We start from the raw sequence: 17,953 nt of genomic DNA, 5'->3' as shown, positions 1-17,953 counted from the left end.
TGCCAGTAATTGCCAGCAGTTTTCGCCCGGTGCGCCCCCTTAATTTCCAAAGCGAAAAAGTATAGCTACAAATGGCAGTTTTGGGGACTGTAAAATGTCAAAATTTTCAAACTCACTCGCTTCGCTCCCTCGCATTTAATCATTATGCCATTTTCCTGATGTTGCTGCCAGTAATTGCCAGCAGTTTTCGCCCGGTGCGCCCCCCTTAATTTCCAAAGCGAAAAATACAGCCACAAAGGACAGTTTTTGGGACCGTAAAATATCAAAATTTTCAAGCTCACTCGCTTCGCTCGCTCGCATTTAATCGTTATGCCACTCTCCTGATGTCGCTGCCAGTAATTGCCGGCAGTTTTCGCCCGGTGTGCCCCCCTTAATTTCCATAGCGAAAAAATACAGCCACAAACGGCAGTCTTTGGACTGTAAAATGTCAAAATTTTGAAGCTCGCTCGCTCCGCTCGCTCGCATTTAACCGCTATGCCATTCTCCTGATGTTGCTGCCAGTGATTGACAGCAGTTGCGCCCGGTGCGGTCCCCCTTAATTTCCAAAGCGAAAAAGTATAGCTACAAACGGCAGTTTTTAGACTGTAAAATGTCAAAATTTTCAAGCTCGCTCGCATCTAATCGCTATGCCATTCTCCTGATGTTGCTGCCAGTGATTGGCAGCAGTTGCGCCCGGTGTGCCCCTCCCTTAATTTCCAAAGCGAAGAATATAGCTACAAACGGCAGTTTTTTGACTGTAAAATGTCAAAATTTTCAATGCAAAAAGATTTCACCGCGGGAGGGGGAAACCCCCCTACCATACCCTCCCCCCCCCCCCTCGCTTGCTTCGCTCCCTCACATAACCGCTCCTCCTTAGATCAAATCCTGTCTACGCCGGTGATAGGCCCCACTATTTAGTAGGCCTTCACAGTGATGTCGCACATGCGGAGCAAGAGCTGAAATACCACGATTTAGTCATTCAATAATATATTGTGAATATTTCATTTTCTTATTGTTTTTTTAAAGAAAAGAAAACACATTTTTTACCAAAAGTGTGCACCAGATCGCTGAATTTCAGGGCTGAAAATGCAAAATCTTCCTCGTGTGGGAGAAGGCTACCACCCCCCATACACACCCTCCCCCCTTTCGGTCGTTCCGCTCCCTCTCACATATATTTAAAAAAAAAATGTTTTCATAATTTTAAGGTCTGATTTTCCGCCGAAAGTCATCTGATAAGCAAAAAAAAAAAAAAAAAAAGGCAACAAGAACTTCGTCTTCATATATTTGCTGCCACTTTCCTCCCACATTATATTTCATGCAAAAGAGTGGGACGTCCGATCCCTGTATAAAGTGTGTGTGTGGGGGGGGGGCACCAAGCTTCTCCCCCCCCCCCCCCCCCCCCTCCCCAAGGCTGCGCCGGTCCGGTGGGCTTGTAATCGTGGTGATGGTGACCATCCCCCCCACTCCTCAGGACGGATTTACGCCGTTGCTACTACTACTACTTCTACTACTACTACTACTACTACTACTACTACTACTTCTACTACTACTACTACTATACTCCTATTACTGTACGACTGCTACTAAGATCAATCTTTAGCAAGATTAGATACCAATCAAGAAGTACAATGAGTATAACCTTTGATATTTTTCTTCTAAACTGCGAAATCTCTGTTGACTGTTCGAAATTTATTTTTTAAACACAACGCTGTGAAAAATATATCGCATTCTGTACAAATAATGTGAAGATTATACAGGTATGGTATTACCAGACTGCATGGTAATTCCGGACGCGCACATTAATTTCTGCTACTAATGACACTGATACGGGTGGGACTTCGTAAATTAGCCTCACAGAGCGTTGTATGAACTGAAATCGCAAAAAAAAAAAAATAGTGACATAAAAATGTAAAAACACATTACATCACCTCAGATTTAAAAGAAGATGTCAACTTATCGCAAGGTTTTATTTCGTGAACGGTTCCAAATTTTCTAGTTTGACATTTTACCGTAAAATACGAAATTCGAGTCTCATTTGACAATTTTTTTCTTCCTTTACGAAAATCGTGTCCGGAATGCGATTTTACGTCGCCCAAAAAGACAACTCTTTGGAGACAACGGCGTAGCCAGGATTTCATCTTAGGGGGGGCGGTTAGTCTGCGAGGGAGCGAAGCGACCGAGCCCGAGCGAGCGGAGTGAGCGAGGGGGGGAGGGTGTGGGGGGGGGGGGGTGTCCCCCTCCCACGATAAGAACTTTTTGCATTTTGATGTTGTAAATGGTGCAATTTGATGCATGTTTTTGCGCGTTTTATCGACGTGAAACAGTCCCACTTGTAGGAGCTAGCAGTTTATTTTGATGTAGATTACTATTGAACAATTTGCCTATAAAATGGTATAAGTAATATACACTTCTTGTATTAATTCTTTTCACTGAATATCATGAACGCGACTGAACCCGAGCGAGCGGAGCGAGTGAAGGGGGAGGGGAGGGTGTGGGAGGGGGGTGTCCCCCCTCCCACGGTGAGGACTTTTTGCATTTTGATGTTGCAAATGGTGCAATTCGATGCATGTTTTTGCGTGTTTTAACGAGTTGAAACAGTCCCACTTGTTTAAGGTTGCAGTATATTTTGATGTAGATTACCATTGAACAATTTGCCTACATAATGGTATAATTTGAATACACTTCTTGTATTCATTCTTTTCACTGAATCATGAACGCGACTGAACCCGAGCAAGCGGAGCGAGCGAGGGGAGAGGGGAGGGGGTGTCCCCCCTCCCACGGTGAGAACTTTTTGCATTTTGATGTTGCAAATGGTGCAATTTGATGCATGTTTTTGCGCGTTTTATCGACGTGAAACAGTCCCACTTGTTTAAGGTAGCAGTATATTTTAGTGTAGATTATCATTGAACAATTTGCCTATAAAATGCTATCATTTAAATACGCTTCTTGTATTAATTCTTTTCACTGAATATCATGAACGCGATTGAACCCGAGAGAGCGGAGAGAGCGAAGGGGGGAGGGGAGGGTGTGGGAGGGGGTGTCCCCCCTCCCACGGTAAGAACTTTTTGCATTTTGATGTTGCAAATGGTGCAGTTAGATGCATGTTTTTGCGCGTTTTATCGACGTGAAACAGTCCCACTTGTTTAAGGTTGCAGTATATTTTAGTGTAGATTATTATTGAACAATTTGCCTATAAAATGGTATAAGTTAACACTTCTTGTATTAATTCTTTTCACTAAATATCATGAACGCGACTGAACGCGACTGGCCCCGAGCGAGCGGAGCGAGTGAAGGGGGAGGGGAGGGTGTGGGAGGGGAGGGGAGGGACGGTGAGAACTTTTTGCATTTTGATGTTGCAAATGGTGCAATTTGATGCATGTTTTTGCGTGTTTTAATGAGTTGAAACAGTCCCACTTGTTTAAGGTTGCAGTATATTTTGATGTAGATTATCATTGAACAATTTGCCTATATAATGGTATAATTTAAATACACTTCTTGTATTAATTCTTTTCACTAAATATCATGAACGCGACTGAACCCGAGCGAGAGGAGCGAGCGAGGGGGAGGGGAGGGGGTGTCCCCCCTCCCACGGTGAGAACGTTTTGCATTTTGATGTTGCAAATGGTGCAATTTGATGCATGTTTTTGCGTGTTTTAACAAGTTGAAACAGTCCCACTTGTTTAAAGTTGCAGTACATTTTAGTGTAGATTATTATTGAACAATTTGCCTATAAAATGGTATCATTAAAATAATCGAAGGTGATTTTGCATTTTCAGACCTGAAATTCAGCGATCTGTTGCAAATTTTTGGTGCAATACTTTTTCATCGAAGTGATAAAATCACGGAATTTAGCTCTTATTCCGAATGTGCACCATCTGTGTGTATGTATAAAGTCTAGTGAGGTAGAGCTTAGAGGAAGGGGGATTCCTCCTCCCCCTCGCGGAGCTTTTGCGTTTTTAGAATTGAAATAAAGCGATCTGGGTATAGCCACAGTCTACTTCTATGCATGGCGGAAGGTGGGGGGGGGGGGGGGGGGGAGGAAGGGGCGGGCGAGCAGGGAGAAGGCATGGGCGAGTGTTATCTCCACCCTTCCCTTCCGATGGAGCTTTTGCCTTTTTAAGGTTGAAATTGAGATATCTCGTCCATGCATATTTGATGGAATCAACATTTGGGAAATCACACACACACACACACACACACACACAAAATGATTGGGGGGCGGGGACTGAGGGAGGAAAGGGTCGATTAAAAGGGGAAATTCCCCTTATACATGAGGGAACCTTGAGTTTTCGGAATATAAGTGATAAGTCTTGTGCACTCAGAATTATTCATAATTTTAAAAAAATAAAAAAAGTGTACTAAGCTAGGGAAAGAGGCACAGAGGGGGAGGGTTTGCACGAGAGATTTTGCATATTTTGAATTGAAATTCAACGATCTGGTGCACACTTTGGGTGAAATATTAAAAAAAAAATCTTATTTGATGAAAGGTTGCAATGGAGACCCGCTTCATGTGCATGCATACAGTATACACGCATTTTTTTTTCCCGCCTCCCAAATCCCCGGTCCAAATCTTAGGGGGGGGGGGGCGATCGCCCCCATCGCCCCCCCCCCCCCCTGGCTACGCCAGTGTTTGGAGAGGGCTATATTTTAAGTCTATTTTCCAAAAATCGGAGTGAATGATTTTCATGATTTTGCGAATTCGTAATTTTTAAGACTCTGTGAATAACTGGTGCTATTGTTGGCCGAAATTTCATCCTGTGAGTACCATAAGGAATTCAGAGCGACGAATAAAAAACGTCCGATGATAATAGAGATACGATCCACTCTCCAGAGACCTACAGTCGTAAAGTGGTCTAGCGCCATCTTTTGTCATGTAATAAATCCAACATGTCTGCGCCCATTGAATTCGTGCATGGTTAATATTTTGAATGTTTACTTCTCCACCGTGATTGCTAAGACGTGATGGCCACCGTAAAGAAAGGCAAACAAAGCTCTACTAAAAACATTGAATCGAAAGGGAGTGAAAAGAGGTATGTTCTGTGTTATAACAATCGTTTCACTTTCAATTAGGAAGTAGTACCGGTAATGCAAGAGTGTAAGAATTTCTAGAATTGAAAATGAAAGTGTACAGTCCCACGTGTTCGATATGACGTTAGTAAGTGTAACTGTGGTGTGGTGTGGTGTAGACCTGTCTATGGCTATTGACTGTAAACTATTGTCATTATACTTTCGTTGAAGGTAGTGTAGCTGCTGTTAATGTTAGTATGCACCTCGGAATATGTGAGATGTGAGATATGTGAGATGAATAGAGTAGAATATCCCGTTTGCGGCAGTTTAAGCATTGTTAACGGTTTTTCCAACTTGTAAACAAATCAGGCAAATTATTTTCAACCATTTCATATATCATAGACAAGATTATTGTCCCCGCCGAACGAGTTCGAGCAGGGGACTATGAAACGGGCTCCGTACGTGTGTGTGTCCGTCCGTGCGTCCGTGCGTCCGTGCGTCCGTGCGTCCGTGCGTCCGTGCGTCCGTGTGTCCGTCCGTGTGTGCGTCCGTGTGTGATCAAAATGTTCAAAATGCTACTCCTTCGCCATTTCTAACCCGATTTTGATTCTGTTTGCTTTATATGATAGCACTACATGGGAGCTTTGAAACTTCTATACAGAATTTCAATTGTGACCTTTGACCTTGACCTTTGACCTACATGTATATTGTACATTTTGCTTCAAAATGCTACTCCTTCGCCATTTCTAACCCGATTTTGATTCCGTTTGCTTTATATGATGGCACTAGGTGAGGGCTTCAAAACTTCTACACAGAATTTTGACCTTTGACTTCTTTGACCTTTGACCTTGATTTTTGACCTATATTGTACATTTTGCTACAAAATGCTACTCCTTCGCCATTTGTAACCCGATTTCAATTCCGTTTGCTTAAAGTGATGGCACTAGGTGAGGGCTTCAAAACTTCTACACAGAATTTTGACCTTTGACTTCTTTGACCTTTGACCTTGATTTTTGACCTATATTGTACATTGCCTACAAAATGCTACTCCTTCGCCATTTCTAACCCGATTTTGATTCTGTTTGCTTTATGTGATGGCACTAGGTGAGGGCTTCAAAACTTCTACACAGAATTTTGACCTTTGACTTCTTTGACCTTTGACCTTGATTTTTTTACCTATATTGTACATTGGCTACAAAATGCTACTCCTTCGCCATTTCTAACCCGATTTCGATTCCGTTTGCTTTATGTGATGGCACTAGGTGAGGGCTTCAAAACTTCTACACAGAATTTTGACCTTTGACTTCTTTGACCTTTGACCTTCATCTTTTTACCTATATTGTACATTTTGCTACTAAATGCTACTTCCGGCGGGGACATATATTACGCACCGCGTAATTTCTACTCTTCCTTGTTCATTAACGCAATTGTTTTCATGAAAGAAATTTACCATTGACCAACGCAGTTTTCATGATTTACCAGGGCAAAACCCGGCACAATTTTCGCCGATAAGGGCGATATGCGACGTAGTATTTCTGCTTGCGGCACGATGTACAATCCCTATGCAATACGCGCGATCTTTAGCTGAACGCCTTCACATGTCTCGCGAACATTGCGTAAGCGCCAATTCCCATTCCGAAAGCACGTGAAAATAGCGTGCGCACATGTATTGGCCGCAAACAAGATCGCAATTCTGGCGGTGTTGTTGATGTCTTTCTCGTGTTTTTCTCATTTTTTTTCGATGGTAACATCCACTTTCCGAAAAAAATGGCGGCCCACATCGGCTCGCGAAAATTCTATTTTACGTGAGGATATGTTTTCAAAATCCATGAACATTGAGAAAACGACAAAAAATCCAGTTTCTTGGACCATTGTTTCTTAACTGTTATGTTAAGAAGTACCGAAAATTTCATTTTGGATGCGATATGTTGTCATTTAGGTGAGAAAATTTCACTTTCGTCAGAGATCGTGCCCATTTTATCGGTTGGTTTTTGTTGATTGCTAGTGTGTTAGTATATGTGTAGTGTGCATGTAACAGTGCAATGCTGTGTTCAGCTGTATATTACCGTGTATACATGTTGTACCTGCCGCGAACGGCTGCACGGCCGCTTACTGACGCAGTTACTCTATGTGAAATTGTGAGAGGAAACTTACATGGCTCATATGTAATTTGATCATTTTTCCACACTCACTGCAAATCCGTAGATACTAGACTATAAAAACTGTCACTGTCAGTGTCACTGCCACTGGCTTGGTATGGACTGTGGTGGTGGTGGTGGTGGTGGTTCTTGCAACAAGTCTGTACACCACACAGAGGAAGTGGATATCCCGGGTCACTTGTGGGTGATATTTGATGCAAAGCTCATCCAGTTGACCTCTGCTTTCATCTTCTATTTGTCTTCCCTCTTATCCCTTCTCAGTTGGTTGTCCTTGTCCTTCTGTTTCTATCAACTTCTTCCTCAGGTTTAGAATGACACAAGGAACAGATGGTTCAATTTTGGTAGTGATTATTCGTAGAGAATTTCAGGACTGGAGATGCCAGATAACTTGTCATCGGTCTTGTGCATGATCGAAATCTTATTTCCGACTTTTGTTTCAAATGCTAGTACCATTATTTAAAGAATTGCCTTAAAGACCTCTGTCTTTAAGGCAATAATAGATACTTCTTCAAGAATAGTGCATTATGTAGAATTTATTCATTCTCTGTCAGAAAGCTAAAATAAAAACAAGAGGTCCCTGCAGTTTTTGTTTTTAAGAAGAATTACAAAGCCCTGCAGCTACTGTAGGACTAGACTTTTCCCTTATACCTCTTTGATTGATGTGATTGACTCTTAATCTTGTCCTTGCTATGTATTCTATGACTGGAAGTCCAGCCAGTTCTAGAACTAGTGTTACATAAAGAATTTATATTATTTTTTCTTTTGTTAACAGGTGTGTATTTTGATGAAGGCTCTGGTATTTTTTTTTCTCCCATTTTCAGGAAAGAAGAGGTCCTAGCAGCAGCCAGGAGGAAAGCAGAATCTGAAAAGACAGCTCTGAGAATTGTTGAACGTCTTCTGGAGGAGTCCATTTCTGAGTCCTTCTTCGAAGACTGCGTGAGTTGAAATGACTTTCTCCCTAGAAAAAGCAATCAACAAACAAAATTTGTTACTGATTTTACTTGTTTGTTTACTCTTTTTCCCACCAAAGACTTGTGACCTGTATTAGCTATCAAAGTCAAGTCGTATTGGGTGTCCTAACTTTCAACTCAGAAGCAAGAACATTGTCAGTAAGAAAATGTATTTCACCACCAAGTGAGTGTCATACTAGCCAAATTTTTACAATGAAATACTTGAACCGCCCTTATTGATACCCTCACAGCAATGCCATTCAAGGTATTGTAGGTTTTGAAACTATAGGATCATTATCTTTGTTTTGTAAGTTGGTGTGGGATATATGACCCCATTTACAGTGCGGGGCTGGGCCGAGCCGCAGCCAAGCCCAGCCTCATGAGCCCCGCAATTTGTCCGTTTACACTGCTGGGCTCGGCCGTGCTTTTAATTCAAACCTTTCAATATTTTGTCGTAGTGGTGCTCTGCTTGTAAACAAACGCAATTTGGTATAGTCTGGTTTTCAGACCCTTTGCCAACTGGATTCCATGGCGACAAAGTTGCCGTTCGAGCAAAGGCCTTTGCCGAAGGAAAAATCCTTTGCAGGACAAAACCACCTTAAACTATACTAGCTTTCGACGTTGAGGGGGTTAATATCCTGAATAGCGAAATAGTACGGGCAGAGGGTTTGGAAGCCAGACTAAAATTGGCCACGCATTTGGCCCAGTTTGCGTTTACACTGAGAAAAGGCCGGGCTCAGCCGTGGCTCGGCCGCGGCCGAGACCACCTCCAGAGCGAGGCCAAATGTGAGGCCAATTTTGGCCCTGCATTTGGCCTTTTGCATGTTTACACTGAAGCGGGGCTGGGCCGAGCCTCGCACTGTAAACAGGGTCTATGACTACTGTATGTGTAGTCATATTTATCACTATCATTTAAGCATTATCACAGAATGTCCTTATAGCAGGATGATAGTTTATTTTTGTTTTGTTTTTTATCAATTAGGAGATGATTTTGACTTTGAATGATCTTGAATGATTCTAACTTGCCAGTATATTCTGCCTGTCGCAATAAAATTCATGACTTACTCAATTAAGATTCTTAACAGCATGTTCGTGAAATCATTACCCAGTATGATATCTATGTCTGGGATACATATTAGTTGCATAGCTTGCCAGAATCATATCTTCAATATGAGGTTTGATAGTACAACAGTCTTACACGGGGCATATAATGCAAGGTAAACTGTTCATTATGAATAGTAATTGGCTATTTGATTCTGAAGATTTGTAAGTCTGTGGAGGGTTATGTAGTAAACGGCATATTAGGAAGATCTGCAAAGGAAACTTCGCTCATCCTCTGAAGAGAAGATCTCTAATCATGGCAAACTTCTTTCCCTCCGTCAGGGCAACTACATCACCAGGAAACAGTTTGAGGATGTCGCCGTGGAGAGGGCGATCGAGAAGATGTGCGGTTATCCCCTCTGCTCCCGGAAGCTCACGACCATTCCTCGCCAGCAGTACCACATCTCGCTAAAGAGCAAGAAAGTCTATGACATCTCGGAGAGGAAGGTACGGTCCAGTGGTGCATGTTTGTGTTTTTGTTTTTGTGCCATAATATGAACAACTAGAATTTAAGCACTCTGAGAGTGCAGACCTCCGCCAAGCAGCTACTTCATTTCCACCGAGGATAGTGCTCTTCCACAGAGATCAGTGAATTCCACCCATATGTACTAGTATGCAATTTCCCAATATAGAAGCCTTTGTTACGTCATAAACCTAAGCTGTGCAGCGCGCCTTGCCCTAACAGAAACTAGAGAATGCACTTTAGTGCACGTATAAAAACCTCAAAAATGTGCAGCTTGAACTCCCACGTTCATTGACCCTACCTACCAAAATATTAAAAATCCTTGATAAAATCCATAAAAATTTTCGAATCACTACCAAAACAAAGTCATCTGTTTCTTGTGCCATTCTCGACCTTTCCTGCAAGTTTCATCTAAAATCCGTGCACAAATTTTTGAGTTATTTTGCGCACAGACAAACAAACAAACAAACAAACAAACAAACAAACCAACGGTAATGAAAACATAACCTCCTCCCTTGGCAGAGGTAATTACAGCATTCATGTACAGATCAATCAATCTGACATATTATCTGTACTGTGCTGTTGTGCATATTTTACTTGGCACAAAATGATACACTTGCACAATCAAATAATTTTTTGCTTATTTTGACAAGGCACAAAATGATACAATCAGATTTTCCAGTTTCCTGCCGGCCTTACTTGCAGCTTCGGAGATGGACACAATCGAAACATTTCAGTATCGAATTAGGTATAATTTCAGCAGTGCAGTCTGCTAAAATACCAAAAGTTGTTTTCTTCTTGTATTCTTTTGCATTATCAATACCAGCATTTGCAGTTTTACTTCATAAGCTGTTATCTTTTGCAAGGGTTTAATTTTCAGAAATTTCACAAATCACTGTTGGACTGTGAATTTGTTAACATATGAAAATGTTGCGATGCACTAGGATAATAGTACACTTACGATAGCCTCGGTGTCAATTCGTAAAAACAGCATCTTGCAAAAATGTCAGTAATCTCATATTTGCAAAAATAACAGCTTCCATACAGTATTGGGAACTGACTTGATATTTTAAAAAAAACCCACACTTTTATCTAGATGTATGTTTATAACAGTGCATTTCTCACCTGTTTTCTTGTTCTTTCCCTTTTTTTTTTAAATCAGAATTTCTGTCGACAATTCTGTTACAAGGCATTCAAATACTACCAGGAACAACTCACTGATGAGCCACTTTGGACAAGAGATCACAAAAGGTGATGAATATTAATACTTGGACTATTGACTGGGGACTGCTTGGTATAACTTATACAGACCTCTCAACCATTTTGACTGTGGAGGAAAGAATCTGAATTTTGACCATTCCCAGCTCTTTTTTCAATAAGGGTTTCCTGTCTTTCTTGATGATTTTACTACACAATATATGGGAACTGCTCTTTCTCTCCTACTTTTGAGCCAAATCATCCTTATTTATCAGTCAGAAAGGTTAGGATGTCTGTACCATATATACAATGTATGTCTGCATGAACAAAGTGCTTTCTGATTCAGCACCAAGGAATGGCGAAGTTTTTTAAATTAGCCTATTTCATTTGAGTACAATGCCTGAAATACACCACTTGCCTGTTGCTTTTGGAAGTATACTTTTGGTTTCTTATGTGATCTGTATAATTTGGCCACGACTTGGCAACATATGCAGAATGTGGGGAGAAAAGAAATGTTCATTTGATTGACATATTTGCTTTCCTTGGGGTCTCCTGCCGATGAAATGGCCGTAACATACCTTGGAAATCATACCTTGAAAGTGGGCTTAAAGTTATAATACCAAACATATTTGCCCCTCTGCGCCAATAAAGATAATTAATTTCTGTGCGATAGGCTTTGTGCAGCTGGGGTACATGGACATTTGAAAACTTAATCAGGGTTATAGTTATCTATCTTTCCGGATCTTGCCCAAAATCTTTTTATATTTGTTTTGAATGTGTTGATTGAAGCGCTTTCTACTACATACAAGGTAGACTGTTCCATTCCGATATCACTCTTGAGAAAGAGAGGATTGCCTCAACTTTGTATTGACATGCTTCTTCAATATCTTAAATCGATATCCTCTTGTTAAGCTGCCAGTTGAAAAGTCAAAGAAGTCAGTTGACTGGAGAGCATATATTCCCTGTACAATTTTGGAGGTAGGTATCATGTCTGATCTATGACATTTGTAGGCCAGTTGATCAGCAATAATTACTACTCAATGGACCAGACTACCTTCAAGAGCATAAGGGCGGACATTCACCTGACACACTTAAAACTCGATCGTATGTGGTTTAGGAAGTTAGTTGTTTTAAATGAGACTGCAGTCGCAGTCACCCCGGAGAAACTGCGTCAAGTTCAACTTTCAGAACAGTTTTGGAAGTTTGCTTGTCCATTACATCAATGGCCAAACTTCTTGAAGTTCTTGAAATTCTCCAAGTTTGGGTCACGTAGCAAAAGAAGAAAGCAAGTCGCCTGACAGCTAATGATTGCTCTGTATAAACGAACAATGCACACACATGCATCCCAATGAGCACACTCTTTGCAGGCACTGCATACAAGAAACTTTTAAGAAATTTACAGGAGTTCAGGAAGTTCCCCTAGTTTTGGCGATAAGTTTTGCAAAAGTTTTTAGGAAGTTTGCAGTGACACTGACAAAACTGTGAGAACTTGAACTTTTGAGAAATTTTACCGGTATGACCATGGCTTGCATGTATGATAAGCACTCTGAGTTCTTGTCGTTCTTGCAGCATGCCGCCAATCAAGTTCCTGAGAGAAGATGAGGAGAATTCGGTGGCTCCTTCCTCCCTCAGATCCCAGGATGAGGTGAAGATGAAGATCCAGATCAGGGAGGAAGAGGTGGAGCACGTCCCGGAGACGGGGCCGCCCGGCAACGGCAGTGATGAAGAGGATGAGATTGGGTCCACGGAGAACCAGGAGATGCCCGTGGAAGACGAGATGTCCACACTGAGTTTGACATTGCAGCATGAAAAGGATAGGGGGATGGGACTGCAAGCAAAACTTGAGAAAATTGCTGCAGCAACTAGACAGGAGCAGGCTGCTGTTACCATGGCGAGCCAGTCATCCAATGTTGGGTGTGGTGCTGCCGATGATGTGTCGGCAGCACCTGGCCGTGGTGTTGTCGTCTCTGAGGATTCCTGTGTTGTTGCCAACAGGAATGAAGCACCGGCTCCATCCACTTCAAACCAGAGTGATGCAGTCCAATCCAGCATCAAACGGGACTGTCCAGCTAGTGATGCAAGTATTGGAAAGACAGATACTGACTCATCTCAACCTGTTAGTGCTAGAGGCAGACGTGAAGATGGAAGCTCATTTAAGGATGGGGTATCTTCGGAGGGCTGCACTCCGTTGCCATCAGGACGCGAAAAGAAGATGAAGAAGAGGAAGAAGCAAAGGCCAGGGAGCAAAGTAAAGAGCAATGCAAGGATTAACCCTTATCTGGCAATCCTGAGGCACATTCAGCAGTGCCTGTCGGAGTGGAAGACTGCTGCAACGATGAAACACCTGTATGGTGAAAACATGACAACACCAAAGAAAGAAGGCATCCCCGAAGACAGTAGCATTTTTGGGAGTGATAACCCCAGCAATACCATCCCTCCACAAGCTGTTCGATCGATTGGAGAGCGAGCTGAGGATGCTCTGAGGGATTTTGAAAATGAGGTGGAGAAGAGGATTGAGATGGAACATGAGGAGGAGGAGGAAGAGGAGGAGGAGCTTAAAGGAGGTATGATGCCCGTTTCCAAGCCAGTGCCAGAAATAGAAAAGCTGCGACGAGAAACGGAACAGTTCTCGATCAAGGTGCAAGAGTTCTTCATGGGGCGGGAGGTAGCTGCTCCTTCTGCATCCAAGACGACGGACACTGATGTTAAAGAGGTACAGTATGAAAAAGAACAATCCCAAGTCAAGCTGCAGTGTTTGTTGTTAAAGGAATAATTTACCATTTGCAGATGAAACAAAAACCCAGCATTAGTGCTTTAAAATAGTTCCAAAATGTTAGTTTGGGATAGAAACAACCTCTGTAAAAATTTGAATCCATATAATCAATATCAAGTATTGTTAAATAGACAAAATATGAACAATAGTTATAATAAAAATGTTGCCAGTCTAAACCATCTTCAATTATGTTTTAATAAGAAAAATACTGATATCTCCTTATATTTTAGGCTTTATTGCGAAAATGTTATATGGTAGGATGTTTTGTGATGCAACAGACCTACACATATGCATCAAATGTGATATCTTGAAAATTTTTTAAAATCACTGCTCCCAAAGGTAAACAGGACCTTTAAAGGAAACCAAAATCCAAATGTGGATTGAGTGAAAGAAGCAATATAAGTAGAACAGATCGGTGAAAATATGAGAAAATTCAGATAATTGACTGAAAAGTTATGAATTTTTAAAGGTTTGGTGCCATTATTGCAGGATAAGGAAACTAACACTGTTCGTGATGGTATTACAGATAACAATATAAAGAAAATCTAAAGAAATTTCAACATATATTTACTTTTCTAGCATAATGAAAGGGTCCTTGAGTATACCGTCTTCAGAAAGCAAGGGGAATGATATTACCCTAAACATATGTCAGTAACAAGTTGATGAAATGTGCACTTCTCATGAAAAATTTAATTTTGTGGAATTCTCCATGTTTTTTCTTTATGTTGGCATCCATAATGATGTTATAAGCTGTAGTAGTCTTCTTATCCCGTGGTGACAGCACCAAAATTGTAATTATTCATAACTTTTGAATTGATTATCCAATCCACATCCGTATTGGATTTTGGTTTCCTTTTATGTTGTAGCCAAACAGTAAGGTACATGAAGACATATTAGATGATAGTTTTGGTTTTGGGGCAGGTTAGCAAAAGCGACATTGGAAAGGAAAGCCCCCCCCCCCCCCCCCTTGACATTCCGCGCAATGTATCGCCATCGCAAAAAGTTACTGCCATGATGTTTCATGACTTTTTTCTTTTAAGGCTCCCCGGCTCTATCATACTGCCAAAATAGCCTGGCCTACATAGGGTTAAACAAGTACAACAAGTGGATATTTAAGTATCATGTATCCATTGCACGAAAAAAACACATAATGACTCAATGAATACTTTGGTCAATGATTCGTGGTATTTGAACTTTAATATAGCCCTTTTGTCCTGGAAAATAATGCTTCAAACTATTCTGGCTTTTCTACTTTGAAAAAATATTATTTGATTTCCATATGCTCCCTTGGAATTGAACTTTCTTAACTTTAAAAGCCACATGGATATGGATATGGTCTTTTCCATCCAGCAAGTCCCAGAGCCGGTCAGTCGTACCCTTGGTCTTCCCCCGGTGGATTCCCATCAACAGATGAAAGTCAGACGCCGGATTTTCCTGGAAAGATTGGGGAAAGTGTAAGCATGATTTAATATGATTAGATTGATGAAGGTGTATTCAGGGGATGCAGAAAGATTAGTGAAACACTTAGTGAAAGTATAAAAAAAAAATCAGGTGATATGTGCAAAGCTAATTGATTTATAAATTTTTGGAGAAATTACATGTACTGCCTTCTCTACATTGCAACTCTACAACAAGTGCAATATGTCACAATGGTGGAATGATATTGAAAGAAAAATATGGAAAGGAATTTCACACTAACTTTAGTTATATCACAAAATATAAGCATTCCCTTGCCCTGTTACTGATATATGTCAGGCAAGTGTCATTTTCCATGCCCTTTTCGTGAGCTAGACCAAGTGCACTTTCATATGTCTTGGGAAATTAAACTTGTGCAAAATTCCTCTTACATGGTTTCTTCAAACTTTCACTGAGCGTTAGCACTGACTCCACATGGTCTTCCTCGTAGAAAAATGCAAAACTGTCAAATGAAGAATGTTGAGGCTGTGGAGTTGTCAGTGGGTGCGTTCAAGCGCTCTCCTAAAGCGAACTGTACCTTACCGTCCCCCCACCAGAGGAGCGCTCGAACGCTCCTAAAGTGTACCGTACCGTACTGTACCGAGCCAAAAGTGGACCACTTCCCGATGTGCTCCAAAAGCGTACCAAAGCGTACCAAAAGTTCGCTGTAAAACATGGGCGTATCATGCGCATACGTCACAATGCAAAGACATCTTTCTCTTTGTTCGGGACAGCTGTAAGTGGTTCAAGCGCCAGATGGATGACACTCTTGCTACAAAATGCGTGACCTTTTCTAGAATAACTCGTGAGGTACGCTTTCTCGACAGAGCGCTCGAACGCTTCAAATCTGGCACAGTTCGGTACGGTACGCTTTGGTTCAGTTCGCTTTGGTTCGCTTTAGAGTGCTCGAACGCACCCAATGACTAGTACTGAGTTCTCTTCCACCATAGACTTAACACTTTGGACATGCCATGCATTGACATTGCACCATTTGAAGCCACTATATCTTACCTTCCATGCCAGCTGGCATTGGCTGGGTTAAGACATCTTTATATAGGGCTCCCACACCCAAGATGATATCAAGCAAAATTTAGTAATCATCGGCTGTGAGGGCGTTGTTAGATTGTATCCATTGCCCGAGAAATAGGAGATGATTATTTGCTTTATATCCCACATTGATTAACAAACTTTAGATTTGATAAAAATGTAGGCCCTATTCCATCAACCACGCAGATTTTTATTTTACACACGTGCTGAATGTTTACAACACAGGTAGTTGTAGGCCTACCGTAAAACCACGGTCCGCGTCACGTCGGCAGTCAAATAAATGAGAGTAATGTTACAGCTATGAAAGCGATAATGGGTGATACTGATGAATCGATAATTGTGCGCTGTGCACGGATGTGTGCCACTAGAACTTGCTAGCTACCTGCGTGGCTGATACATGCGAGCGATACCTTTATCGATTCCAATCGCAGGTATGTAAAAGCGTGCTGACGAAAAAGACTATCACATATGTGATAGTCTCACAGCATGGATGTTGGGAGAAGATTATCTCTCGGTCACATGTTCCAAATTAAGTAATCCCATTGATCAAACATACTTATGTGGGATATAAATCCTTTTACTCCTGAGATGAAGGGAGCTATGTTGGTCACCATGACAATGCCTCATTAAACCAAACACTTCCACTTCCAGTCAGTAGCGATCATTTTTAGAATGTGTATTTTTCCGAAAGTGGAATCCTCTTTCTAAGTTTGAGGTTTTGATGGAAAATGAGAAAAAGATAGTGTGTTGTACACTTCTTCTCCACCCAGAGGTGTTAACATCAAGTTTTCTCTGTTTTTTGGTTCATGAGGTACATTAATGATTGCATGAAAAAACAAACAAAAACAAAACATATTTGATTAAATTTCCAGCAGTTGTGTGTAATACGTATTTCAGTCTCTGATATAATCCATGAATCACTTCATGGCAGTTGCTATTGAATTTTAAGCCCCTTTTTCTTTGATCTACTCACAGAGAGTTTATCAGTGAATATCTAGACACTTCTCAAAGCTCTTCAGGCTAGGGACATCATTTTAAAGCTGAGAACCTGCTCTCTCAAAAATCTGATCAAAATGAAAAGTTTTATCTGGCCATTTCGTTTTTGCAAACATTGTGCTATGGCATGATTGGGCCCCGAAGCAGGACCAGTGTGTTAAGTAGTCCAGAGATGGACATGGTGTCATGGTGCAAATTGTTCATGAAGTCAAGAAGCATTTATAGAGACGTCTGTTTCTATGGCACCCCTCTGGTTTCTGATTTGCACCCCACTCAGTCTTCCGGGTGTAGTGGTTCCGCTACAGTTGTCGTTGCGTGACGTCAACCCCACGGTGATCGACTTGGTGAGCACCTTCCATCTTGGCAGCGGCAACATCCTCTTCAAACCGGTCGGATGGACACTTCTGGCCCTGGTTCTTCTGCATCTGTGAGTACAAAAGAATAGAGAAAGAACAAAATCATATTTATTCAATGCTCAGAGGTCACTCACCACATGGCCGGCACCATGTTTTAAAAAGTTGGGGGGGGGGGGGGGCACTTCAGACTTCTGGTGCCAATTCCAGGTTTCATCAGTGAACAAGCTAAAAAAAAAAAGGTCTTCAGCGCAAAGACAAAGCCTTACCGTGCTCACACTTCAAGGTTTGAGGGGCCCAAAGTAGTGACACCTTATGTATTCCTTTGTCTGGTGCAAAAAAAGTGGGGTTGGGGGGTGGGGGGGCTCGAGCCCTCCCAGCCCCCCTGGTTCTGCCGGCCCTGCACCAAATGATCTTGATTCATTTATTTTTTATCTTTGAGTACAAAGTGTGGCCAGGCATTGTCATATGCG

At 41.6% G+C, this 17,953-nt stretch overlaps 1 protein-coding gene across 1 annotated transcript; it reads left to right on the top strand.

Annotated features, from left to right (window-relative positions):
• The first annotated feature begins 4,870 nt into the window (after positions 1-4,870).
• Positions 4,871-17,558, top strand: LOC139721810 (putative RNA polymerase II subunit B1 CTD phosphatase RPAP2). The gene is made up of 7 exons (XM_071633134.1): positions 4,871-5,009; positions 7,967-8,081; positions 9,479-9,643; positions 10,822-10,910; positions 12,426-13,569; positions 14,980-15,083; positions 17,405-17,558. The coding sequence occupies exons 1-7, from the start codon at positions 4,942-4,944 to the stop codon at positions 17,556-17,558; spliced, it is 1,839 nt and encodes a 612-aa protein (XP_071489235.1). The 5' UTR covers positions 4,871-4,941.
• The last annotated feature ends 395 nt before the right edge of the window (positions 17,559-17,953 follow it).

The sequence above is a fragment of the Diadema antillarum genome, unplaced genomic scaffold, assembly GCF_040938485.1.
Source record: "Diadema antillarum isolate AM-2024a unplaced genomic scaffold, OU_Dant_1.0 scf00000151, whole genome shotgun sequence".
Lineage (NCBI taxonomy): Eukaryota > Metazoa > Echinodermata > Echinoidea > Diadematoida > Diadematidae > Diadema > Diadema antillarum.
The sequence above is the reverse complement of the archived record's forward strand: the minus strand, read 5'-3'. Positions and strand labels throughout refer to the sequence as shown.

Excerpts from the sequence above, each read along its gene's own strand:
- LOC139721810 (XM_071633134.1), top strand. The coding sequence starts at position 4,942 with ATGGCCACCGTAAAGAAAGGCAAACAAAGCTCTACTAAAAACATTGAA. Across the intron at positions 13,570-14,979 it reads CGGACACTGATGTTAAAGAG|CAAGTCCCAGAGCCGGTCAG; the intron begins GTACAGTATGAA and ends TTTTCCATCCAG. Across the intron at positions 15,084-17,404 it reads CTGGAAAGATTGGGGAAAGT|TCTTCCGGGTGTAGTGGTTC; the intron begins GTAAGCATGATT and ends CACCCCACTCAG.